This window comes from Sminthopsis crassicaudata, chromosome 3 (genome assembly GCF_048593235.1).
Source record: "Sminthopsis crassicaudata isolate SCR6 chromosome 3, ASM4859323v1, whole genome shotgun sequence".
NCBI lineage: Eukaryota > Metazoa > Chordata > Mammalia > Dasyuromorphia > Dasyuridae > Sminthopsis > Sminthopsis crassicaudata.
This window is the reverse complement of record NC_133619.1, coordinates 395,251,406-395,277,516: the sequence shown is the minus strand read 5'-3', so window position 1 is coordinate 395,277,516 and position 26,111 is coordinate 395,251,406. Positions and strand designations below refer to the sequence as shown.

Here is a 26,111-nt window from a genome sequence, read left to right as displayed (position 1 = left end):
GATCCTTTATTGTCTCCTTCAAAATAGCCCGATTAGCTTTCTTAGAGACCCATCTCTCTCCTTGGTTCCAAGAGCTCTTGCTGCCTGGTCCTTTGCCTCTGCCAGCTTCAGCCTCTCTTCCTCCAAAAGTCTCCAGCCAGCACAAAGGTGGAAGTTGGAATTAATCTTACTACACCTCCAAGAATGGGCTTGTGCTTTAGTGGGCTCCTCCTTAAATATGCTCTCTTAAAAGTGTGAATCTTGTGGCACTCTAATAAGTACTAAGTATATCTAGAGAACTGTTAAGCACTCTGCTAAACAACTATTCTATCAATTCTACTGACTTAAGATCTTGTAAGAATCACAACAGGTAGCCAGATTCACAGTGTTTAGAAGATAGAAGTGAAGCACTGAGAATTGACAGATTTCTTAAGAAGTTTAACTGAGAACGGAGACAAATAACATGACAGCTAGCAGTGATGTTTGGATCACATGTTGATGAGGGAAACAGTCTGTAGGTAGCACAAAAGGAGGTAGTACGGAGAATATGAAAATTTGAGAGTAAGGATGATAGTTGAGGCAATCTGATGGAAAAGTTGGGAATGAGAGGAACCAAGGATATGTTTAGCATTAGGTGAGTTTAGGTAGCAAATAAAGCCACATCTCATTTTAATATTTGGATTGGAACTCATGTCCAAGCAGTAAACATTTTGGGTCTGAGGAACTCCCAACCTAGCTCAGATAATAGGTGTATGTGTGAGGTTTGAATCAGTTCCCAATCTGTATTTAGCCCTGGGCACTATATTGTGTCTATGCTTTGGGAAATAGAATAACTGCAAGATAGTTTTCAGAAATTATTTCAACATTTGCTACCCAGACACACCTAAAACCTGTTTTGGATAATGTGATGTGGGTTAAAGACAAAAAAGGCTGGGACATATTTCCCTTTACTTGACTCCACCTCTATTTCAGAGGCTACCCTGGGGCCAGATTAGGCGAAAAAACTGAGAGGATTAGCAAAGCTTGGGTCCTTTAAGTAGGCTGCAGTTTTAGAGAGGGAGGGAAAGAGGGAGGGAAGAAAGGAGGGAAGTATTTGGGAGGCTCCACCTTTCATTCCTGCAGAGTGGACCGCCAGATCTAGAATGAGTCAGAAGCTCCAAAGTTTAGATTCCCTGAAGTGAAGAGGATATTAAAGAATTTTTCTCTGCAGTCAGAATCCACTCTTTTGGACCCATTGCTCATCTCTTATTCTTGGCGCAACCTCTGAAGGGTCTGGACTTCCTCAGTCTGCCCTTTTTAGTATCGGGGTGAGGGCTGGATTTCCCTGATGTATGGCAAGAGCCCGACATGTACTGCACTTCTCTTTTGCATACAATTCACAGGTAAGGAACATGCGGGCTTTTATTCTGTCTTCCTCCTATTGCCTTCTTCCAGCTGAAGTTAGCTGGTGAGTTTAAGAAGTCTTAGGAATTTATGTTAATGAGGCTGAACTACAGTTTTCTTTGGTTTGACTCCATCGAAACCCAAATTAGTGGGTTGTTTTTTGGGAACTACTTTTGGACAAACAGGTTTAGGTGTGTTCAGGCTGCCAGTGATTCAGATACACTGAGTGCTTTCTGATCTCAAGTTACTCATTATTTTCTTCTTGACTACTATCAGGCTGCAGCTCCAGGCAGGATTTGGCTCAGTGTTTTGCAAGTAAATATGTCCCTAGTTTTGTCTGTAAACTAGAAAAGTTACAGACCTATGAAGCACTGTGGTTTTGAAAGTACCTTATTTTGAACACCCACATGGGCATTCTGGTATACACAATCTTGGGAGACACATAAGAGACTGGAGGGTATGGGAGAAAGGAAGTGGATTTGAAGACCGAGGAAATGGATTTGAATTCCATTTTCACTCTGCTTCCTAAGTGATTTTGGGCAAATTCTTTTAACTTTCTGGCTTCAATTTCCTATCTAAAAAATGAGGGCAGTAGATTAGATGATATCTAAGCCTTATTCTAGGTAACTTGAATTAGTGGTTTAACAGCTCTGAGCAAATATATTTTAGGATATTTTAATATTTAATGAATTCCTGCAATATCCAATATATGAAAAAAGTTCCTCTCTTGTGAAGGCAATTTCAATGAGCTGTAAAACAAATGTGATATCTTTAACTAAATACTACAAAACTTATGCCTTCTTATAGTTATTTGTCTCTATTTTTTGTTATTCAATATTTCTAATTTGATAAATTTTTGCTACATGGGAAGTGAATATGTAACATGCCAGGCTTCTTCATAACAATATAACCTCAGCTTTTTTATTTTGAAACTCCAGTAAGCTTATTATATAGAAGTGTTCTGAATTCTGGGAATGTGACTAGTTGCAAGTTTGGGCAATGGGACATTTCAATTTGGTTGTTTGGTCTATCTGGGCTGCTACTTTGGGAGCATCCACCTACAGGAATAGAAGGAAAGCAGTTTGTAGAGCACTATAGCAATGTAAACTATTATTGTTAGCAAAATATTATGGTCTTAACATGGTTGGGTAGTTTTTTTCCAAATGCCTCTCTTCCTTGATTTTTCTTTTTCCTTATCTTTGTAGTTGTTTGGCACATAGCAGCTGTCGAAGTTTATACTTCCCGAGTAGTAGAGGCTGTTAATGGGACAGATGTTCGGCTAAAATGCACTTTCTCCAGTTTCTCCCCTGTGGGTAATGCTCTAACAGTAACCTGGAACTTCCGTCCTCGAGATGGGGGGTCAGAGGAGTTTGTAAGTAGATTTTATAATGATTTTTCAGGGAGTTCTGGGTGGGATAATTTATGGAAAGTTCCTCTTGTTTTTTCTGAAATTCTTGGAGACAAGAAGAGAGAGTGAAAATTCCCAGGACGACAGACTGAGCAGAATAGATGACAGGTAAATTAGAATTTAATGGCTTCTTACAGAACAGTTCATTGGAAGAAAAAATGAAGTATTAGGCTCAGTGGCATTCTCTTTTAACTCTTACCATTCAGCCAAGTAAGTATAAAATGAAAATACTCTTCTACTATTCACTCCCACTAGGTCTTTTATTTCCATGAGCAGCCCTATCCACCTAGTGCTGGACGTTTTAAGAATCGGGTGGTCTGGGATGGAAATGTAAACCGGAATGATGTCTCCATTATCATCTGGAAACTACAGTTTAATGATAATGGGACGTTCACCTGCCAGGTGAAGAATCCACCAGATGTTGATGGGGTGATAGGGGAGATTCGACTCAGTGTTGTACAGACAGGTAGGTCACCCAAGAGGAAACTGTATTTTTTGTTTGTTTCTTTGTTTTTGTTTTTTTATTTTTTATTTTATTTTTCATTAATTTTATAATTATAACTTTTTTTTTTGACAGTAGAGATGCATAGGTAATTTTTTTTTTTTAAACAACATTATCCCTTATACTCCCTTCTGTTCCGAGTTTTTCCCCTTCTTCCCTCCATCCCCTCCTCTAGATGGCAGACATTCCCATACATATTAAATATCTTATAGTATATCCTAGGTACAATATGTATGTGCAGAACCGAATTTTGTTGTTGTTGTTGCAAAGGAAGAATTGTATTCGGAAGGTAAAAATAATCTGGGAAGAAAAACAAAAAAAAAATGCTCACAGTTTATATTCATTTCCCAGTGTTCCTTTTCTGGGTGTAGTTCATTCTGTCCATCATTGATCAATTGGAATTGGATTAGCTCTTCTCTATGTTGAAGATATCCATTTCCATCAGAATACATTCTCATATAGTATGATTGTTGAAGTGTATAATGATCTTCTAGTTCTGCTCATTTCACTCAGCATCAGTTGATGTCTCTCCAAGCCTCTCTGTATTCCTCCTGTTAGTCATTTCTTACAGAACAATAATATTCCATTAAATTCATATACCATAATTTATCCAACCATTCTCCAATTGATAGACATCCATTCATTTTCTAGCCACTACAAAAAGGGCTTCCACAAACATTTTGACACATACACGTCCCTTAAGAGGAAAGTGTATTGAGGGAATGGAAAGCTTTTGGAAAGGAGAGGATCCATCTTCTATGAAAGATTGGGAGTTAAACTTATTCTATAGAATGAGTGATAGAGGCAGAATGAAGAATCCTTAGGCAAACATAAATACTTTAGCTCAGATTTGAAAAGAAATTTAAAAAAAATTGATAAGGCAAAGGGATTTAGGGAAATTGCTATAAAAATCCTGGGAAGCATTTCCCTTTTCAAGGGGGTGGTGGTGGGTGGGAGGGAAACAGACCAGAAGATTGACATGAATAACAAAAATGACTAAAGAGCAATGAGGTCTATGAAGAGGTGCTATTTCTTCTCTTAAATTATTTAAAATTGTCTCCTCTAAAAGCAATCAGATGATAAGAAACCTAGGTAAGATGTGAGAAGGTAATCTAACCAGTGCTTCTTTTCTGTTATTCTTGAAAACGTAACTCAAGGGAATAACAATATTTTGCATGTAAAATGGGGGAAATTTATTATGTTGAAAATATAGCCCTCCATATTTTAGGGAGGTTTTATGGCCTATAGTCTTACTGTGTCCTTTTTTTCCTTTATGCAGTACGTTTCTCAGAGATCTATTTCCTGGCTCTGGCCATTGGCTCTGCCTGTGCACTTATGGTCATAATAGTAATTGTGGTGGTCCTCTTCCAGCACTCCCGGAAAAGACAGTGGGCCAATAGAGGCCATGTGGCAGTGGAAACAGAATCGTAAGACCTGGGTATTTGTGGGAAAACTTCTAATACCCTCTCATGGTGACTGTCATAGTATTGTTTGTACATAAAGGTGTACCTTACTTTAGTCGAGTAAACTAACTGAAATTTCATTAAAAAACAACTTATGTTTAAACAGAACAAAATTTTTGCTTAATTTGAAAGCTCAAATGGCCAGAACTGGGGGTGTTTCTCAAATTAAAAATGTTCATAAAGTAGAAATTAAATGACTGTTTAGTTTAACTGGAAAATAAAATATAGTTTATTAGAGTTTTGACCCAATATAGGCATGTTTCTAAAGCTGACCAAAAAAATAGTAGTTTTGTAATATTTTCCTTCTCTCAAGAATAGGGAATACATATGAGAATGAGAGCATGAATGAAATGAAAATTATCTCCCATTGCACTGTGTTGTATTGTGTCATTATTCACTGTATGATATTTATATGCTTTTGATTTATGTTAGTAGGAAGAAACAAATATATTTTTCATTTTAGTTTCTGCTTTGTTTCTCAGGTGATTGAGAGTTCCCAAGAAAAAGAAGCTCTAAGATATGCTGGGATTAATGGAAAATTTCCTTGGACTATTCCAGTACTGACCTACTCGAACCAATTCTGCTAATTCACATCTATCCTGACATGCTGGAACAGTTCCTTATGAACTATTGTAGGGCCCCTTTTGTGCAAATATTGCCTGAAGGTTCTTATCTTCCCTTTATTAAGGTTTTATTCAAATTCAAAATTCAGTGTCACATCGCAAAATGAAAATGAATTTGTCTTTCCAAACACCATAACATTTTCGCCTGAAGATGATGAAAAGCAATTTTTTTTTTTTTTTTTTTTTTTTTTTTGCTGAGGTGATTGAGGTTAAGTGACTTGCCCAGGTTCACACAGCCAGGAAGTGTTAAGTGTCTGAGACCAGATTTGGACTCAGAGCCTCCTGACTTTAGGGCTGGTGCTCTAACCACTGTACCACCTAGCTGCCCCAGGAGAAGCAATTCTTGATATTAAATCTGATATGTAGGTTCTTTGCCTTCTGATGTCCTTAATCAAAAGGTGAGATGTCTCACAGTTGTTTCAATGTTTTGCCAGAAGTAATTTTAAATTTTAAATTGTTGGTTTGAAGAGAATAATCACTTGCTGAGCAATTGCTGACTTGCTCACTTTAATGTGATTGTGCAATTCTAATATATAATCGGAACAAAGGCTCATCCTGAAGCTATAATCATTAAGTAAATTACCATTGGGATTCAGAAGATGATCATTACAACTCTGAGAGTTTAAGGAAAAAAGATTATAAAAAGAACCCCAAAGTGGTGATGGAAAGTTTTATATTGTATTGTATTCAGCTCAGAAAAAGTAAGAACATTATTGGAGTGAAAAATTGTTTTCATCTTTTTTTTTTTTTTTTTTTTTTTGAGGGTGGGGTAAAAGGGAATTCTAAATATAGATTTATTATGGTTGACCCAGAATGATGATGAAAGACATTTTTTTCCTTTCTTTTTTTTTTTTCTTTTTTTTTTTTTTTGGCTGAGGCAATTGGGGTTAAGTGACTTGCTCAGAGTCATACAGGTAGGAAGTCTTAAGTATCTGAGACCAGATTTGAATTCAAGTCCTTCTGACTTCTGGGCTGGTGCTCTATCCACTACTCCACCTAACTGCCCCAAGACATTTCTTTTATGAACTAATACATCACTGGTTTAAAACAAATTGTGTAAGTTCACTTCAGGAAGAAAGAAAGGTATATTTTAAAAGTGTTCGATTTTCTGTTTTCTCTCAACTACAAGTTGACAATATTTAAGGTATTGACATCACATGGAAGCATAAGCACAAGGATGGACTATATAGTTTAAATGTTGGCATGTCTTTTTTTTTTTTTTTTTTAGGTTAAATATATTTTAACAAATGACATTGGTCCAGGACTTCCAAAAGTGCTACTTAAAACTATTCTTGAAGACAGTTGATTTTGACACTTAATCAACAATTTGTCTTCTTCACAGTAGAATTCTCCATGAGTGAAGTTTAGTTCCCTTTTATGGTGGTTTTAGATTTCTACTACTTTTAGACCACATTTCATTTTTAAAAGTAAATATCTGAAAACACTATTGTTAGATAATTTTCTTCAGATAGATGATCTGTATAGTGTTTTATAAATGAAGTTAAATTTTGAAAATTTAGTCCTGATTCCAGCAATAATTATAGCTTGCTTGTATATTGGCTGAAATGTACAAGGAGAAAATTTTATTTACTACTTGGATATTCATTCTAAGGGACCCTTTTGTATTGTAATTTATTTTTTATTAAGCTATGAAAACTCATGTGAATAAATACTATCTTTAGTAATAAAGCTTTTTTTCATTATTTTCATACAAAAAAATAAAAATTTAAAAAGTATTTAAGTCAGAAATCAGATGGGGGTTGGGAGAAAATGAAGCTTTTAGATAAGTGAAAAAGTAAAAATTGTCTTGGGATAAATCATTCATTGGAGATAGATATTAAGGGGTGAATAAAGTAGACTTGATTTCCACCTTTGATCTCTGTTCTCTATAAGGACCGGTGACATTTACTTCTTTTTGACAGTTTAGGAGTTAAGTAACATCTTGTTATCAATGCTTTTAAATTAACCTAAAAGCATAGGCACGATTATTAGTTCCTAGGCCTGTAATGAAGGAGTAAGACAATAGGAAACTTCTTAAACCGTAAGTGATGTACTGGAAAGAGCACTGGGCTAACAGGCCTTTCTTTTAGTACTGGTCTGCCTCTTACTAGCCATGGGACTGGGAAGTCAATTCTCTGATGCTGTGTTTCTTCAGAGGTAAAATGTGGGAATTGGCCCCAAATATAACATTCTATCATTCTCTAAACCAAGGGTTCTCAAACTATGGCCTGTGGCGGGCTGAGGACGTTTACGCAGCCGCCGGGTTATGGAAAATAGTCTGAGGGGCGGAGACAGAGTGTGAGGTTTTGTTTTTACTAGAGTGTGGTCCTCCCACCGTCTGAGGGACAGTGAACTGGCCCCCTACTTAAAAAGTGTGAGGACCACTGGGCTAGATGCTAAAACATATTTTTGGTTTCATCTTATTTTCATCAAATATCCTTATGATCTAGTATTATCAAAAGATCTGGAATCAATAAAAACCATCTCCTTTTAACTACTTCAAGCCCAGCGATAAGCTGCACCGCTGCCCTGTTGCTGCAGGGGGACGGTAAATCCCCTTAACTGGTTAGGATGCCATTGCTCTGGTAACGTGAACTTTTCTTGCATCCCAGCTTAGGTAGGCACTGACATCCCCAGACACAGACGCGCTCCTGTGGACCAGGGGGTCCCTCCCAACTCCGATAGACACGCGGGAGAGGGGAGGGGGCCCACCCAGCAGGTAACGGACTCCCCAACATCTACCTGCGGCTATCCTGCGGATCAATATCTTTCCATATCAGGTTATAACCCAGGGCCGCGGAACTCGCTTTTCACAGGCAAGCAATGTAGGCTGCTTCATTCTCAGGTAGATAAGCAAAGACCTTTCTCATTCTTGGCTGAGAATAGACAGGTTAGCAGGGGAATCGAACCACAACGCGTTCCTATGACAACCGCTGGCGGCCATTTTGGTCCCCGTTGGCGCCCGCCCTTCCTATTCGTAATTTCCGGTATCACCTGTGTGGGTCGAGAGAGCTGAAAACAAAGCTTTCCCTGGGATAGGCTGTGGTGCCGGGATGCGGCTGAGCGACTCGGCTGGGGGCCGCTGCTGCGCTGTCTCCCGGGGGCTGATTATTCTATTCTTTCAGGGTGAGTGCGCTAACTGCTTGCACCCTACTTCCGGGTGTGTTTTTTTTTTTAAAGTGGGGGGAGGAAGATGGTCGCTCTTCCGCTTCCGGGTGGGGGGTCCCCAGAGGAGGGAGGTCCGCTTTCGGCTCTGGTTGTCGGGGAAGCTTGGAGGTGAGCTCTTCGCTTGAGCCCTGTTCGGGGCTGGGAATCAGGTCTCACACAGAGTGAAAGAAAAGAAACAGGATTCGAATCCAGGAGCGCTTTTCTTCAGAGCCCCAGGAATGTGAAAAAAAGATCCTTAGCTGTTTTTCTCGAGTCTGTACGAGACTAGGACACGTCCTAATGAAGAAGTCTGTAACAAATGTCACGGAGCTCAGCTTTGAAACAGGGCAGAGATACATCCACATAGAACTTTAATATACTGGGTACATTGCTTAGAAATAGACGCCTCTTCAAACGTTTTGTGGCACGTATTTAAATGACTGAAAATGCGCGTCTGTATTCCAAATTCCTTTCCTCCTTCCCCCCCTTCCTTTCTTCCTTTTCCCTCCTAAAAGGAAACGGCGGTGACACTATTCTAAAAATCACCTGACTTTAGTTTTTATTTGTTGAAGAAAGTTAATATGGAATATGCTTTTGAGTAAAGAGAATATGCTGTTGTCTGCCCTAAATTCTTAAATTTAGAGCAGTTTAAATTAAGTTAAAAAGTATGTAAATTTTGTTTTAACCCCAGGAATAAATGAAATCCCCAACTGTTATTCTTCTCTTCACCCCTCTCCTATCTCTCTGTCTCTCTCTCTCTCTGTATCTCTCTGTCTATCTCTGTCTCTGTCTCTGTGTGTATGTCTCTCTCTTCTCCCCCCCCAACCCCCCACTTCTGTTGTATTTAATTCCTGGAAGGATAGTTTGCTACTCTCTGACTATCCAAATCGCAGTAACACTTTTTTGTTCTGATAATAATCAGAATTACTCTCTTGTAAGCTAAATAGAAGGACATTTTTTCTCGTCAAGGAAACTTCTGAAAGGGAGCCCTTAAAGCCCAAACCCTGATTTCTTGGGTCTCAGAAGTTTAAGGTGGAGGAGTTTTAAATGTGGTGACTAACACCCATGCTTCCCATATACTCCCTGACCCCTCCCAGGTGGGTGGCTGTGTCATCACGGGTGACCAGTTTTTCAACTCAGCTCTTTTGCAATACTGTATTTAATTCTAAATCTCCAAGGAAATACTGTCCCCACTTCCATGCATAAAATGTTCAGATTTAAATTTAGCAAGTGTTCACTAGTTGTATAATATGTATAGGTTTGTCAGTGTTCAGTTATGTTCACATGTGAATATAAAGAAAGGGAATGAAGCTTATCAAATAAATCGAAATTTCAAACGAATGTTTTTTTTTTGTTTTTTTTTTGTTTTTTTCCTGAGGCTGGGGTTAAGTGACTTGCCCAGGGTCACACAGCTAGGAAGTGTTAAGTGTCTGAGGTCAGATTTGAACTCTGGTCCTTCTGAATTCAAGGCTGGTGCTCTATCCACTGGGCCATCTAGCTGCTTCCAGAATTTCTTTAACTTCAACTGATATATTCAAATTTGAAAATTATATGCTGAATTATAGATCACCAGTGGGTTTAAGTAGGCTAGTTCTGCTTTAAAAGAAGCATAGTAATATCAGAATTAGTGACTAATAGACAACTTGCATGCTTCATTAGGACTTCCCCCATTCCCTCATTTCCTATCTTCTTGGGTCATATTTTACTGAAAAAAATTGAGATCATTCATTGAAAGCATCTTCACCCTTCCTACTCTTTTCATATTTCCCAGAATGTAGTAGCCTCCTTTCTCTATATTCTACACCATTGTTTCACCTGAGGAGGTGACCCTTCTTACTAAGGCAAACCACTGCATGCAGGAGTGATTCCTTTCCTTCCAATCTTCCTGTCAATCATCCTTATACTATTATTTAATTTGAATCTTCTCTTTATTTTCCATCATGCCCTAGAATCTCACTGGGAAAACCATATCATTCTGCAAGATTACATCAGCTCTGGTACTACACCTCCTTGCCGCTCTCTGTCTCTGAAGAGTAGAACCATGAACTGCTCAAATCTCCATTTAAGTAGGGAGCCCAGGTCAAATGGTCTTAATTCTCACCTGGCTCTACTATGGGATTTTTCTGACTTTTATTATCTTCCCCTTTTAGATTGTAAGCTCTTTGAAGGACAGGGTTTTTTTTTTTCTTTCCCATATTTCTTCCCTATCACTTAGCACAATGAGTGCTAACAGGGGATTTAATAAATGTTTATTGATTGACTGACAATCTGTCCCTTTCTATTGCTGTTTCTCTGCTGCCTATAAACATGCCTATGACTCCCCCAGTTTTTGAAGATCTTCATTTGATCCTTCCATTCTATTATCATTCCCTGGCTTTCCTCTCTTTGCTAAACTTGAAGAGGCTCTTCCTAACAGATAGTTCTACTTAATTTCCTCTTGCTTTCTTTGTAATCCTTTGCAGTCTGGCTTCTGATGTCATTATTCCATGGAAAATTCTCTCCTCAACATTTCCAGTGAGCTCTTACTTGTCAAATCCAATAGCCTTTTTTCAGTCCTCATCTTTTTTTTTTTTTCTTTTCATTTTTCTGCAACATTTTATACCGTCCTCTTCACATCGATACTTTCTTGTAACTTTCCTAGCTTTCTTCAAGTCACGACTAAAATTCCACTTTCAACTAGAAGCCTTTCCCAATTCTCAATCAATCTAGGACCTTTCCTTTGTTGATTATTTCCAATTTATCCTATACATTGTTCTTCTATCTCCCAAGATATTCTATCTCCCATTTCTGTGCTTATACACTGGCTTTCCCTGGAATGTTTGTCCTCCATGTTTTTGCTGCTTCTAATCCCTGGCTTCCTCTAAGATTCAACTCAAGTGCCATTTTCTTTATGAAGTTTTTCTTGACTACATCAGCTTCTGGTGTTGTTCCTGCTAAGGGTTATAAACATACCACATACACCAACATATGCACACACACACTTTCATGTTTAGGCCAGGATCTGTTTTTGCCTTTCTTTATATTCCTTGTGGTTAGCATGCTGACTGGCACATAGTATTTAATAAATGCTTGTTTATTATAGGAAGATTAAACTAGTATTATTCTGCAGGGTGAATTGGAGATTTATGTGCCTATTATTTGCTTTTTTTCTCCTCTTCATGGTACCATATAAAATGGGGTGATGCTATAAATGCAACAGTGTTACACCTGGCATTGGTCAGTTTTTTATTAGTTGAGAGTCTAGACTTGTCACCTTTCTTTAAAAAGGACAAATGGGGTTGTCTAGAGAAAAACATATAAATGTTAAATTGGTATTTAGTGAAATTTAAATAAAAAGAGTTAGGTTTGTGTAATTTACTCCTGAGTTCACAGCAGGACATGAAGAGTTAAGAGGGGGAGAGGAGAAAGGAATAGGAAGAAAAAACATAAGGAAACAGAGATGGAGAATAGCTCAGGGCAGGCCACGAGAATCAGGGAGAATAAAGAGCAGTTTATATGCTTTTATAAATAGATGGCTATCTAGTGGAAGAGAATCTTTACTAGCTGCTTCTGAAGTAAGAGATCAGAAGATGGTGCCAATTTTTTTCAGAGAGAGAGCAGTAAAATATTTTAATATTAGGTGAGCTTGGAAGAAGTGAGCCTGTAGATGGTTTAAAAAGATATAAAGCGTCTATTTCATTTTGAGATTCCATTCAGAATTATAGTTTTTCAGTTACTGTTTGACTGTGACTTATTAGCTATCCTATAAAGAGCATCCAGAATAAATTGTGTGTGAGATTTTGAAAAGACTTCTGTTCACAGGTTGTCCCTCCCTCCTTTCTTCCCTCCCCCTTTTTCTTCCTCCTTCCCTCCCTCCCTCCATTCTTTCCTTTCTTTTCTTTCTTTCTTCTTGCCCAAGTTCACACAGCTAGGAAGTGTTAAGTGTCTGAGAGCAGATTTGAACTCACGTCCCCCTAACTTCAGGGCTGGTGCTCTATCCACTGTGTCACCTAGCTGCCCCTATAAGTTCTTAAGGCAGTGGTGGCAATGGTGCTAGCTGGAGTTTTCATAAGAAAATGTAATTTATTTGAATTTGAATGAAAATCCTTTCTTCAGTAAAAGCTGACATGCTCTACATTCTCTTTTGAGTCAGGACTGTGAAACTGTTTGTCTCTGTTCAATTTGGCCACAAATCTTATGTTCTAGTCAGTAGCCAGGTTTTATATTTTTAATTTACCATTTACCAATTTTCGTTGTTTAAACTTGTAGTGGTGATAAAGTATACCTATTGGTTACAGTAGCACCTCCCATTCCATGACAAGGCAAATCTGTTAATCCCAGTCGAGAGCTTTAATAGTCATATTGTAGATTTTGAACAGGCTGGGGAGCTCTTCTAGTCAAACCCTTTTATTTTACAGATAAGGAGACTGAGGCACAGACAGGTCAAGTAATTGGCGCAGGGTTACAAGATCATAAGCAGAATAAGGTTACATTTTTTCTCCTTACTGGATTCATAATAGGAACTTTTGCTTACATCTGTCTTCTCTTCCCAAATAAATAATACATTTATAAATATTTTGGCTTCTTTTAGGTGTTTACACAGTCCTTTCATTGGAGATTAAAGCAGATGCCCATGTTCGAGGTTATATTGGAGAAAGTATCAAGCTGAAATGTACCTTCAGGTCTTCTTCTCCTGTCTCTGACAAGCTCACAATAGATTGGACTTATCGACCTCCTACCAGCAGTCGCACAGAGACAGTAAGTTGTTTTGGGACCTTCCAACAAACGGGACAGACAGACTGCAAACTTTCTCCTTTTGGAATGAGCTTATCAGTAAGAATATAGCCAGCTAATTTATTTCAGAGGATAAGATACCTTTTGTTATGCCATTTGCCTTATTTTCCATTTTGAACTTTAAGAATCTTGTAATAAGTTATTAGAGAGTCATAGGAAATGTGTTTCCCTTTTCTTGTTTTTATTTCATGAGTTCATAACTTCACTTTCTGATTTAATAGACTTACATTCTCAGGGCTGTTGGATATAAACATTAACTAATTTTTAGAGAAATCATTCTGTAGCTCCAACTAATGATATTTACTCTGTCTGTGAAAGCTATCTCCTTTCTGTTACCTTTAGTTAGCTCTTGTGGGCAGATCTATTTGTATAACTCCATTAAGTATGCTCTCTGCTCCTTGCCCTGTGGGCTGATCTTGTCACTTTCTCACAGTGTATACAGCATCCACACTGATTTACACATCTTCCTTTGAAGAAAATGATAGCAGCATATGTATAGTTCAGTTTGGTAGGTGCTGTCTGTGGCAGATGGTCTTGTAATTTGGATTGTTTAATGAACTCTAATCTTATGTATGTGATTTACATATGTTTGAATCCCATTGTAAGTGTCCAATTGAAGATAGTAATGTCATAAGACTTTGTGCTTTTATTGATACCCTTGGCCTATGACAGGCAAGAATATTAAATTTGCAGTTGTATGTAAAATAGTTCTTTAAACAAAGTCCCAGATTTGCTTATCCTCTTTTTTTTTTTTTTTTTTTTTTTTTTTTACTGTCAGGGCTTTTACTCTTACTTTATTTAAAACAATAAGCTCTAAGAGTTACTCTAGGCCATGTTTAACATATATTGGACTACTTGCCATTTAGGGGAGGATGTGGGGGAAAGAGGGAAAATTGGAATACAAGATTTTGCAAGGGTTAATGTTGAAGAGTTGTCTGTGCATATGTTTTGAAAAATAAAAAGCTTTAATTAAAAAAAAAAATTTTTTAAAGAGTTACTCTAGGACTCATGCCTGCCTGCCACATGGGGTACAAGTGAGGAGGAAAATATGGTTGCATTGAAGAAGTTAGGTAACATTTGTGGTCTCTTTTTTTCTTCAAACTTCAAATAATTCAGAATAGATAGCATTTTTCATCATTAGGTAACATTTGTGGTCTCTTTTTTTCTTCAAACTTCAATAATTCAGAATAGATAGCATTTTTCATCATAAGTCCCTTTGGAATTGTTTTAGATATTGTATTGCTGAGAATAGCTAACTCATTTACAATTTATCATCATACAAAAATATTGTAGTTACTATGTAAAATATTCTCCTGCTTCTGCTTACTTCGCTTTGCATCAATTTCTGTAAGTCTGGAAGTTTTCAGGTTTTTCTTTGGTGAGGTAATTGGGGTTTTGCCTATGATCACATAGCTAGTAAGTGTTAAGTGTCTGAATTTGAACTCAGATCTCCTGACTTCAGGGCTGATTCTCTATCTACTGTCACTTGTAGCTGCCATTTCCAGGTCCTGCTTGTCATTTCTTTTCTTTTTTTTTTTTTTTTTCCTGAGGCTGGGGTTAAGTGACTTGCCCAGGATCACACAGCTAGGAAGTGTTAAGTGTCTGAGACTAGAGGGTCCTCCTGAATTCAGGGTTGGTGCTCTATCCACTGCGCCACCTAGCTGCTCCCTGCTTGTCATTTCTTATAGCATAATAGTATTCCATCATAATTACATACCATAGTTTTATTCAACTATTTCCCAATTGATGGGAATGCCCTCAATTTCCAGTTCTTTGCTACTACTAAAAGAGCTGCTATAAATGTTTTTTGTACATATAGGTCTTTATCCTTCCTCTTTGAGCTCTTGGGGAAGAAATCTAGTAGTATTGGTGGATCAAAGGGTATGCATAGTTTTATAGCTCTTTGTGCATAGTTCCAAATTGTTTTCAGAATGGTTGGATCAGTTCACAGCTCTAGGAAAAGTCCTTTTGTGTTCCAATTTTTCCCCCATTTTCCTTTTCTGTTATTTCAGCCATTCTGATAGGCATAAGGTAGTACCTCAGAGTTGTTTTAATTTGTACTTTCCTAATCAGTAATGTTTTTTTCATGACTACAAGTGGTTTTAATTTTTTTTCTTCTACAAATTTTGTTTCTTTTGACCATGTATCAATTGTGAAATGGGTTATATTCTTATAAATTTGATGCAGTTCTCTATATATTTGAGAAAGGTTCAGAATATTTTGCTATAAATTTTACCCTCACCCCCTGAATTTCCTACTTTTTTGTTTTTTTCCTAATCTTGTCTGCATTGGTTTTGTTTGTGAAAAACCTTTTAATTTGATATGATCAAAATCGTCCATTTTATATCCTGTAATGCTCTTTCTCTCTTGTTTGATCATAAATTCTTAAACCTTAAACAAAAATAGCAAATCTCATGTAGTGCTATTTTTCAAAGAGAGTTTGTTAAAGTTGGAATTAATGGGCTTTTATAATTTGAAAAAGAGGAGGTAGCTACATCAGATGAGTGAGACTGAAGCAGTAATGTTTTGTTAGTCAGGATTAAGTCAGACTGATTATTGAGCAAATTATGGAGTTCTGTCTGTTATCTCATTCAGAGGTTATATAAACTTCGAGGTCTCAGTGTACTGGGTGAAACGTAAGAGTAGGCTATGCTGAAAATCTTCTAGAGGTTCGTTACAACAAGAACCTCTGGTTTCCATGTATATAAGCATTGTTATCTAGGAAGTTGCTTTCTTCTTAGTAATTGTGATTTTTGAGTGGGAAGGCAAATTGCTGTTAGATAAATAAATGAAAAATAAATGTGCACCTTATACAAGAGAGCAGTTATTGCATGAATAATAAATAGTTGCCCAATCCAACATAAGGAGGTGCACTAGGGTGATCTTCCCATTTGCTACTTGAGAAACAATAAAAGTTTGGTTAAGCAAGCATTTCATTTGATTGGGCATTTACATTAATATTCAAGTCAGAAAACTAGGAAATTACATATTATACTACTAACTAATTTAATTAATTCTGATGGGAGAGAAGTGAAGATTTTAAAAAACTTTCAGGGAAGTTTGTTGAGGAAGAATGATTTAGAATTCTTAAATGCTTTTCCTGATTCTTTTTTTTGACTTGGTGTGGTCACTTTTCTTGGTTCTTTTTCCTCATCTATAATAAGATAATGTTTACATTTAGAGCATTTAGAAATCCTCATATGAAGGTGGGGGAAAACCTGCAACTATGTAGTATTTTTAAAATTTTAATTCACTTAGCACTTTCTAAATTGACTTTTTTCTTCATCTTTTTTTCTTTCTTAGATTTTTCATTATCAATCTTTCCAGTACCCAACCACAGCTGGCACGTTCCGTGATCGAATTTCTTGGGTTGGAGATGTTTACCGAGGCGATGCATCTATTAGCATAAGCAACCCAACCATGAGAGACAATGGAACATTCAGCTGTACTGTGAAGAATCCTCCAGATGTTCACCACAATATTCCTATGACAGAGCTGATAGTCACTGAAAGGGGTAAGAGAGTTGCAAATAACTTCCATTCCCACTTCCACTGAAGTGATACTTGCTTTTCTAGATCAAGGTAGTTACAAGGTAGGTAGCCTATCTTGTAAGTCCATCAAGTGATTGGGTAATTTTGGATCTAATTTTAGATCAATTTGCTGGAATGAATTTTGCATTTTTAATTTATAAGCAGAATCATCTTTTCAATTCTTTTAACAACTTTATTTGTTTGACTGGAATTATGATTTCATTGGGAAACTAAGATAAGAGTGTCAGATCTAGAGTGCCAGATTCTTGACTTCAAGTCAGGCCTCACACACTTCCTAGTTGTGTGACCCTGAGCAAATCACTTAATTCTATTTGCCTCAATTTCCTCTTCTATAAAATGAGGTGGAGAAGGAAATGCCAAACCATTCCAGTATCTATGACAAGAAAAGCCCAAATGGGGTCATGAAGAGTCAGACACAACTAAAAAAATGCTTGAACAACAAGAATAAAATTATTTCATCTGTGTGGAAGCTCTCTGGAGTAACTCCTATTATTGCAGATCTACACCTACTATGCAAGTTTTAGTCTTCGAGACTGATCTAGGGCTCTTTCTAGAGGTTAAATGATTTCTCTCCTGTATAGTCGGTATTGGAATTCAAATCCTCCTGACATCTAGGCCAATTCTATCCACTCTGCTCTCTTACCTTGCCCTCTTTTTACATTAAAATGAACCTAAGTCTTTAGGAAAATACTGGCTTACTGTTGGTGATAAAGCCAGCTTCACCACTTTCCTTCCAACTTGTTTTCATGTCATATCATAAATGAAGATTGTTGTTGATTTCTCTAGTGCTAGAGTGAATTTGAACCAGGTACAGGATTTCAGTATGTGTCCCCTTAAAGGAAAGGAGCTTAAAGAACATTCTTTGAGTGAATAAACCACATTTAATAGTGCTTGCCATGTACTGGACATTTTGCTAGGTGCTGGGGAATATAAATACAAAAGACATAATCCATCCCCTCGTGAATCTCCCATTTTTAAAGGTCGAGAAAACTTGGAGTTGAATCATTTAATTTAACTGTTTTATTTTACAAATGTGGAAACTGAGGACAAACAAGTTAATATTAATAACTGACCCTTATTTTAAAATGTATAATTTCCTTTTGCATACATTATCTCATTTGCATCTTACAGCAGCACTTGACAATAGGTGTAAAGAACATTGATATTTTATAGAGGTCCAGAAAGAGTTAATTAACCAAAATTTACCTTATTTTAGTATGCTTATTTTATTAAGAGATACATAAAGGCACATGGGTAAGGATTTTCCCCCCTTTAAAAGCATTTTTCATTATCTTCCTAAATAGGTCAAGCCAATGGGAATAACATTCAGACTTTTTCTTAAAGACTCAATCAAGGGCAGCTAGATAGTTCAGTGCATAAAACACTAGCCCTGGGGTTAGGAGGCCATGATTTCAAATCCAGTCTTAGATACTTAACACTCACTAGCTGTGTGACCTTGAGCAAGTCACCTAACCCCAATAGCCTTCCCCCCCCCCCAAAAAAAAAAAAGTCTCAATCACTGGTGGTCCTTTTACTTTGTTCTCCTTCCCTTTTGCCCAGGTTTTGCCATCCAACTCTCCTCTGCTGCACTGCTCTCCATTCTGGTCTTCATTCCTTCAGCTGTGGTGGTCACTCTGCTCTTGGTGAGAATGGGGAGGAAATCTGCTGGGCTAAAGAAGAAGAGCAAGTCTGGCTACAAAAAGTCATCTATTGAAGTTTCAGATGAGTAAGTTTGATTAGAATTTCGACTCATTTCCATTTATTAGTCTTGCTTGGTGGGAAACATGCAGTGACACAAACCTCTTAAAGTGTCTTTTTTCTCCCAGACCTGGTTCACTTATGCTAATAAAGCTTCATTTTTAAAGTTTCCTTTTATTCTGCTGCTGAGGACAGTTGTGAAAAGGCCTTTCATAGGTATGGTTAAAAATGAAATTTATATATCCTCGTTTGATTTTGTTTTTTAGAAAACAATTTGGGATGATTAGAGTGTTTTCTCAAGTGACAGTCTGACCATAATGCCCTCTCTTCTCTGTACATTAAACTTCAGTGTCTTCCTATTACCTCCAGATTGAAATATGAAATGCCCAGTTTGGCACTCACAGCCCTTCATAACCTTGCTCCTTCCTAGTTTTCCAGGTTTCTTACATGTTACTCCCCAAAACATACTCTTTAATCCACTGACACTGACCATCTTATTATTTCACAAACAAGACATTCCATCTCTTGGTTCTGGGTGTTCTCTCTGACTGTCCCTCTTGCTGGGAATTCTCTTCCTCTTCCACTTTGCTAACTGACTTTCCTGCTAACTTTCTTTAAGTCAATTAAAATCATATCTTTTATAGGAACTCTTACCAATTCCTTTTTTTTAAATTGGCATAATTTTATAATGTCACTTGGTGCTTACCATATCCAATAACTCATAATTATCTTTTTGCTTTTTTTTTTTTTTTTAAGATTTTTATTTTCAAAATATGCATAGATAATTTTTCAAAATTAACCCTTGCTAAAACTTGTATTCCAATCCCCCCCCCCCTTTCCCTACCCTCTCCCCTAGGTGGCCAGTAATTCAATATATTAAACATGGCAAAAATATATGGTAAATCTAATATATGCATACATATTTATACAATTATCTTGCTGCACAAGAAAAATGAAAGAGGGAAAAAATGAGAAAGAAAATAAAATGCAAGCATGAAAATACTATGTTGTGGTTCACACTCCATTCCCACAGTCCTCTCTATGGGTGTAGATGGCTCTCTTCATCACAAGATCATTGGAACTGGCCTGAATCATCTCATTGTTGAAAAGAGCCACAACCATCAGAATTGATCATTATGTAATCTTGTTGCTGGGTACTCACTTTACTCAGCATCAGTTCATGTAAGTCTCTTCAGGCCTCTCTGAAAGCATCCTGCTGATTGTTTCTTACAGAACAATAATATTCCATAGCATTCATATACCATAACTTATTCAGTCATTCTCTAACTGATGGGCATCCACTCAGTATCCAGTTTTCTTGCCACTACAAAAAAGGGCTGCCATATTTTTGCACATATGGGTCCCTTTCCCTTCATTATGATCTCTCTGGGATATAAGCTCAATAGAAACACAGCTGGATCAAATGGTATGCACAGTGTGATAGTCCTTTGGGTCTGGTTCCAAATTGCTTTCCAGAATGATTGGATTAGTTTATAACTTCACCAACAATGTATTAGTGTCCTAGTTTTCCCATATCCCCTCCAACATTTGTCACTTTCTTTTCCTGTCATCTTAGCCAATCTAAGATGTGTGTAGTGTACCAATTCCTCTTAATTGTGGTACCTACTTTTTGTTAATTATTTCCTATTTATCCTGTATATAGCCTGCTTTGTATATGTTTATTTGCATGCTCTTTATCTCACTTGATTGTAAGCTCCTTGAGGGTAGGCACTGTCTTTTCCCAGAATTTGGCATACAGCAGGTACTTAATAAATTGATTAGAATTTTACAAAGTTTTATAACTTTTTACAAAGTCTGAATAGAAATAGTTTTTCCCTAGCCCATTGTTTTGGTAACCAAATTTTATAAAAGACAAGCTATTGAGTATAAAATCTAAATTAGAAGGCCTGAACTATTTGAAAAACAATATAATTATTAATTTAATAACAGGAAAATCACCTGGTTTAATTTTTTTCCTTTTGGAACTCTTGATATATTTGACACATAGTTACAGAAAGAGTGAGAAGAGAAAACTTTTCAATTTTTTTTTCAATAGCTCCATTTTTCTTCCATTTACTTCCTTTGAGAACCCCTCTCCCACCCCCCCTCTTAAGCTGCAAGTTCTTGTCAGTTCACTTCCTCACCTCCTATCTGTCTTCTTCTCTCTGCTAACACTGTTAACTGTCACAAAAAATTGGACACAACTCAACAGCAACAACAGCAGATATTGTTATTATTTCATGGAGTTTACAAAGGTTAATAATGGTTAGCAATTCTGCCTACTTTTTTTTTTTTTTTTTTTTAAACAGCACTGACCAGGGAGAAGATGAAGACTGCATGAGAAGACTTTGTACCCGTTGTGCTGAATGTCTGGTAAGCCATTTATTCCATTTAACTGTCTGTTTAACTTTTCAGTACTTTGAGGAAACATATTGTGCTGTGGTATTAGATGAGATAATGCTAGTGGGACCAGAGGGGACCATGAACTAGGTCTTTGAAAAAATTATAGACACAGGAAGTCCATATCAACTCTAACCACCTCAGCTTCTACCCCTGTTCTGTGGACATAAAATGTCCCTTGTGCTTCTAGGGAGCATTCTCTGTGATTTTTATTCTTTATTCTTTTTACTCTTGCAATGGCCTTACATATAGCATTTTATATGTTTCTCAAGATAGTCAGATGAAGTGGATGGTCCAAGCAGTATTCCCATTTCATAGATGAGGTTTTTCTCCTTAAGATTAAGTGATTTGTTCTGGATCAAAAAGCTAATTATATAGATGGTTTAGGCCCTTGAATCCTAATAGTCTGACTCCAAATGAGATGTTCTGTCTACATCGCCATGCTTTTTCTCTCTTATACCTTACTAGCCAGAAATGTGGAGAAGAAATTATTTCTCCTTTCTAATGGTCACTCTCTGTTGTGTTGTGATACACACTTTTGTTTAAAGCCATTCTCTGCAGCTTCTTAGTCCCTTAAACTTGCCATATTGAGGGTGGTGGATTTTGGGGGAGGATGTGTGGTTTTCTATTGGTTTTGGTGCTGATTCTCTATTCTTTCTACTTAGTTGATATCTTGTGGCCATTTAGGTGGCTTGAATAGAGTTTTAAAAATGTTTCAATGGTTCTTTTAAAAATTGCATGACTATTGCTACATCAATTTCCAACTAACCAAGAAAAAGAAAAAAAAAAACAAAACATAATCAAGCAAAGTGAACAAATCCACAGGATTTCTGTTCAGAAAGATATATCTCTGTACCTTGTATAGCATGAATAGACTTTTACCACATGGACTCCCCATAAGGAATTGGAAAGCTACTGCTTTGTTTTTTAATACAGAACAGAAAGACTGCTGTCCTGTCATTCTAGTATTTGTGACCCATTATGGGTTTACTTGATTGTTCCAGTATTTTTTATACAGCTATAGCTGTCTCTCTGATATGGAGATGTTAAGAGATTAAAATTTATGCTCTTAAGTATAGTATGCACCTATTAGTGTAGGGTGTGAAGTTTTTTCTTCTCAAATTTATAACCATCTCTATACCATCATAGTGCTCTATGTTTTAAAATTCTCAGCTGACTCGCCTTCCTTTGCCTTCTTAAATTAGAATATGTAAAATGAAAGTCAAAGATATTAAAGGGATATGATAGTGACACATTTGAACAAAATATTTTGACAATATAAAATGAATACATGTCTTGATTTTGTACAATATAAATTTGATTTTAAATATATAGGATGTCCCAAAAGTCTTTGAAGTTTTAAGCTTTTAAGGCTTAAAAATATATTTTAGAGCTGCCAAAGACATTAAGAAATATGTATGCCATATGAAGAAAGGTTTTCAGTATATTTCGGTAGTTCTCTGTAGCTTACTTTTGATATTCAAAAAACTTTCCTTTTTTTCCCTTCTTCTATTACTGATTTGATGCCTCTGAGGTTTTACAACATATCCTGGCATTCCCCAAGATATGTGACATTAAAATCCACTGTTTTCTTCTTCTGACAGAATTTTTTATGGTATTAAAATGTAAAATTTCACTAAAACTTTTTGGGAAAACTTTTGTAAATGTAAAGTTATCATCTTAGGCTTGAAAAGCCATTGCATTTGGAATAGATGATTTGATCTGCCTCTTTGAATTCTGCCTCTTGAGCCATTTTGGACAAGTCCTACATTCTCAGAGGCTTGGTTTTCTTTCACATAAAATAAATGGTAGGATTAGATGATTTAAGGTTGCTTTTAGTTCAAAACTCTGCTCCTATGAAGCATGTGTATAAAATCATTCAATAACGAGAGCCCTTTCATAGTTCATAGAGCTTGTGGAAAACAGAATCTGCTCTGACAGAAAGCACCTAGAAGAGGGGAGGAGGCCTTTGAGATAGAAATGGAGATGGCATGTATCTGTTGCTAAGAGATCTGGCTTTCATTTGCCCAGTGGTAATTTCCATACATGCAAGTTGTACAGGGTATTGACTAAGCCACATTTGGGAAAAACTTTTGAGTTTTTGACTTAATTTACTGAAGTGCTATCTTTGCTGCATGGATTTTGGTCACTATGTTGGATCTCAGTACATAACATATTCATGGTTCTTCTCTATTTAGGATTCGGACTTTGAAGAAGCATATTGATGACAGGGTAAAGATTGCCTGGCTTCAGAACTTAAGAATCATCTGTTGATCTGCTTAAAAATCCGTTCCTTTATTTGTTGAAGTTTTGTGTGTGATTGCAGTTGGCTTGGACTACCATGTTGAAAAGCCATGTTGGAGGATCCTGAGTTCAGTAGTCAAGACTGTCCAGTAACTTTATTTATTGAAGAAAAAAATTTTTTTTATATTTATAAAATGTTTAAATAGAAGAGATGTATAAAAAGTAGAGCTCCTAGTTATAATAGTTTACTAAGTTATATTCTGGTTGTACTGAACAATTATTTTCCTGACTAGGAAGATACATATTATTTGTGTTGTATTCTATGTATTGTATGTTTTCTTCCACTTCTTTGAGGGAGAATCATAAATATTTGTTATTTACTGATTGCAGATGATCTTTTCTTTCAAAGGAATGTCATCTGTAGCATCCTTTTGTTCTTAACTATCAAGGGAAAATATTTGTGATAGTGTTTTACTTGGCCAGTTTTTAGCTTGGAGCTACTAATTGAACAGTAATCAACTGCTTATTTCTCATTTACTGAAGCTGTAAAATGTCATTGTGTATTATAATCTCAAAATCATTTGGATTGTATAAATTGTAATCATGCAAGGTTAGGCAAATTCTGCTTTGTTTCAGTACTATATTTATTCATGTTAAATGTATCAATTTATATGTAAGGAAAGGAGTGGTGGGTCAGTGGAATTCATTTCTTCTGGCTTGCTAGACCATCATTGGGCTGGGATTGTAATGAGTAATATCTTATTGTCACACTTCCTTGCACACTCAGCTCCTCTCTGTTTTGCTCCTTGGTTTTTAGGCCAGAGGCTGAAAAAATTCTTTGGACATTTTCCAATATGAAATTATAGGCTATTATAGCTTCTATTTTAAATAGCAGTGTTTTCTAATAATTTCTCAGAGTTGACGATTTTCCAAATGCACAAAGTATGCACACCATTAATCGTTTCAGATGTGAATTAAGAGTTAGAAGCACAGACAAGTGCTGTACAGATCCATAATTTCCATTCTATCTTCTGCCTTCTGTGTGCTCTATGTACTCCATCTTAATTCTCTAGTGCATGACAATTAAGCCAAATAAAATGCACATATTTTATATGCTGAAATTTTAACATTTTTTCCATATATAGAAAATCACATTTTAGATCTGTCATAAAACTTTTAAGAAATATGTGTGCCATATGAAGAGAAGTTGATAATATATTTCAACAATTTAGAGGTTATTTTCTTAACTTTTTGTATTCAAAAATGCTCTTTCTATTTTTGCCTTTTCTGGGATAACTGATTTGGTGCTTCTGATGTTTTTCAAGTTCTAAGCTCTTCACAGAATATGTGACATTAAAATTTACTGTTCTCTGGTGAAAAGAGGTCATGAATGGAAAAAGTTTAAAAGGCTCTGCTATACAAAGATAATTTATGCAATAAGTTGAACTTTTAAGTGTTCCTAAACGATAATGTAGTCATTTTCTCAGCTCCTTGAGAAGGAGAATAATACTTCAGGATGACCCAGTTAAAGCCATATCCCTTTAAATGAAAGCCCATTTTGACTGGGTCATCTTATACCTTCCTTGCAGGCTTGAGGATGAATTCAGTGAGGTATGTTTGTGATTCTTGGATGAACAGTGCTGTGTGAATGCTCAATAGTATTATTTTACAATCTTAATCACGATTTGGACCTAGGCCCCTCCTTTTAGAATGACTGAACAGAAGAGTCCTTCATGGTAAGGGGTAAGTTGATAAATGAGGCTTTTCTGTACGGTTGTGGTCACATCACTGGGTATAAAGCTGCTATCAATTTCTTCCTTTATTACTACTGTGAGTTCTATCCTGTAGTCTTTCTCTTCTAAGAATTGTTGAGAAGTATATACTTGCCTCCTTTAGGGATGGATAAAAGATATAGTTATTCTGTACTGTTTTTAATACTTCCTAATGTTCTAATTTTAGTCTCCTTTATGCTGCTGCATAGATTCCTATCAAATCATTAGTCAGAGAGAAATGCTTTCTAAAATGGGAATTTACTACTGAGCAAGCTTTATGCAGGGGTTTTCTTTCTAAAATAGCCTCTGCTTCATGGTATATTACCATCTTTGTTCTCTGAATTTTTGTTACCAAGAGTTATTGAGTTTGTGACTAAATGTGTGCTTTAGAGGAAAGTGCCTTAGGTTTCCTGTATATCTGATTGCATCAGCTAACTTGGGAAATAGCTCTTTCTTTACCAGCACTGTAGGCTTTGAGAGAGTGAGTTACTTGTGTTTTGTTTTGTTTTCTGTTTTTTCAAACAAACAAACAAACAAACAAAAAAACAAAAGCCAACACCTGAATATTAGTATAGAAATTACTGTCCTGAATGTCTTTAAGCTTTATCTTGTCATTTACAAATAGTGAGCTTCAAGAGGACCAGAAAGATATTTATGAGATAGATTTAGAACTGTAAAGGACTTTGGAGACTTTATCTTGTCATTTACAAATAGTGAGCTTCAAGAGGACCAGAAAGATATTTATGAGATAGATTTAGAACTGTAAAGGACTTTGGAGACTGTGGAATCCAGTCTCTTCATGTACATATAACCTCATAGGGAGGTTAATTTACCCTGAATTTACCTTGATCACACATCTTGTAAGTGTCTGAGGAGGGATTTGAACTGAAGTCTTCTGGCTCCAAGTATAGTACTTGGAGTAACTGGAGTAACATTTTCCCTTCACATCAACATTGAGAAGAGTCATTTCATTATTTGTCTCCCCTTTGGAAAGGGGAAGTTCCGATCACAAAGCCCTTGACCATTCTTATTGTGTCTCCCTGTGGTTTTGCATGTGGAAATGGCACTTATGACCCTCTGTAAACACTGCAGTTTTCGATGATATGGTCAATAAACTTCTTTTCAACTTTCCAGGCTGTTTTGTTTTCTTTGAGTATTTAGAATCAGA

At 36.5% G+C, this 26,111-nt stretch overlaps 2 protein-coding genes across 2 annotated transcripts; both read left to right on the top strand.

Moving 5' to 3' along the window:
• The first annotated feature begins 1,221 nt into the window (after positions 1-1,221).
• On the top strand, positions 1,222-7,047 carry MPZL2 (myelin protein zero like 2). The gene is made up of 5 exons (XM_074302257.1): positions 1,222-1,361; positions 2,568-2,734; positions 3,026-3,236; positions 4,552-4,699; positions 5,218-7,047. Exons 1-5 carry the CDS (start codon positions 1,307-1,309, stop codon positions 5,219-5,221), a joined length of 585 nt encoding a protein of 194 aa, XP_074158358.1. The 5' UTR covers positions 1,222-1,306; the 3' UTR covers positions 5,222-7,047.
• A 1,308-nt stretch (positions 7,048-8,355) lies between these two features.
• MPZL3 (myelin protein zero like 3) lies at positions 8,356-24,287 on the top strand. The gene is made up of 6 exons (XM_074302256.1): positions 8,356-8,484; positions 13,076-13,242; positions 16,582-16,792; positions 18,390-18,555; positions 20,837-20,900; positions 23,126-24,287. The coding sequence occupies exons 1-6, from the start codon at positions 8,412-8,414 to the stop codon at positions 23,150-23,152; spliced, it is 708 nt and encodes a 235-aa protein (XP_074158357.1). The 5' UTR covers positions 8,356-8,411; the 3' UTR covers positions 23,153-24,287.
• Positions 24,288-26,111: the final 1,824 nt, after the last annotated feature.

Coding starts and splice junctions, on each gene's coding strand:
- MPZL2 (XM_074302257.1), top strand. CDS start 1,307: ATGTATGGCAAGAGCCCGACATGTACTGCACTTCTCTTTTGCATACAA. Junction 1,362..2,567: donor CTTTTGCATACAATTCACAG/GTAAGGAACATG, acceptor TTATCTTTGTAG/TTGTTTGGCACATAGCAGCT. Junction 2,735..3,025: donor ATGGGGGGTCAGAGGAGTTT/GTAAGTAGATTT, acceptor CACTCCCACTAG/GTCTTTTATTTCCATGAGCA.
- MPZL3 (XM_074302256.1), top strand. CDS start 8,412: ATGCGGCTGAGCGACTCGGCTGGGGGCCGCTGCTGCGCTGTCTCCCGG. Junction 8,485..13,075: donor GATTATTCTATTCTTTCAGG/GTGAGTGCGCTA, acceptor GGCTTCTTTTAG/GTGTTTACACAGTCCTTTCA. Junction 16,793..18,389: donor GCTGATAGTCACTGAAAGGG/GTAAGAGAGTTG, acceptor CCTTTTGCCCAG/GTTTTGCCATCCAACTCTCC.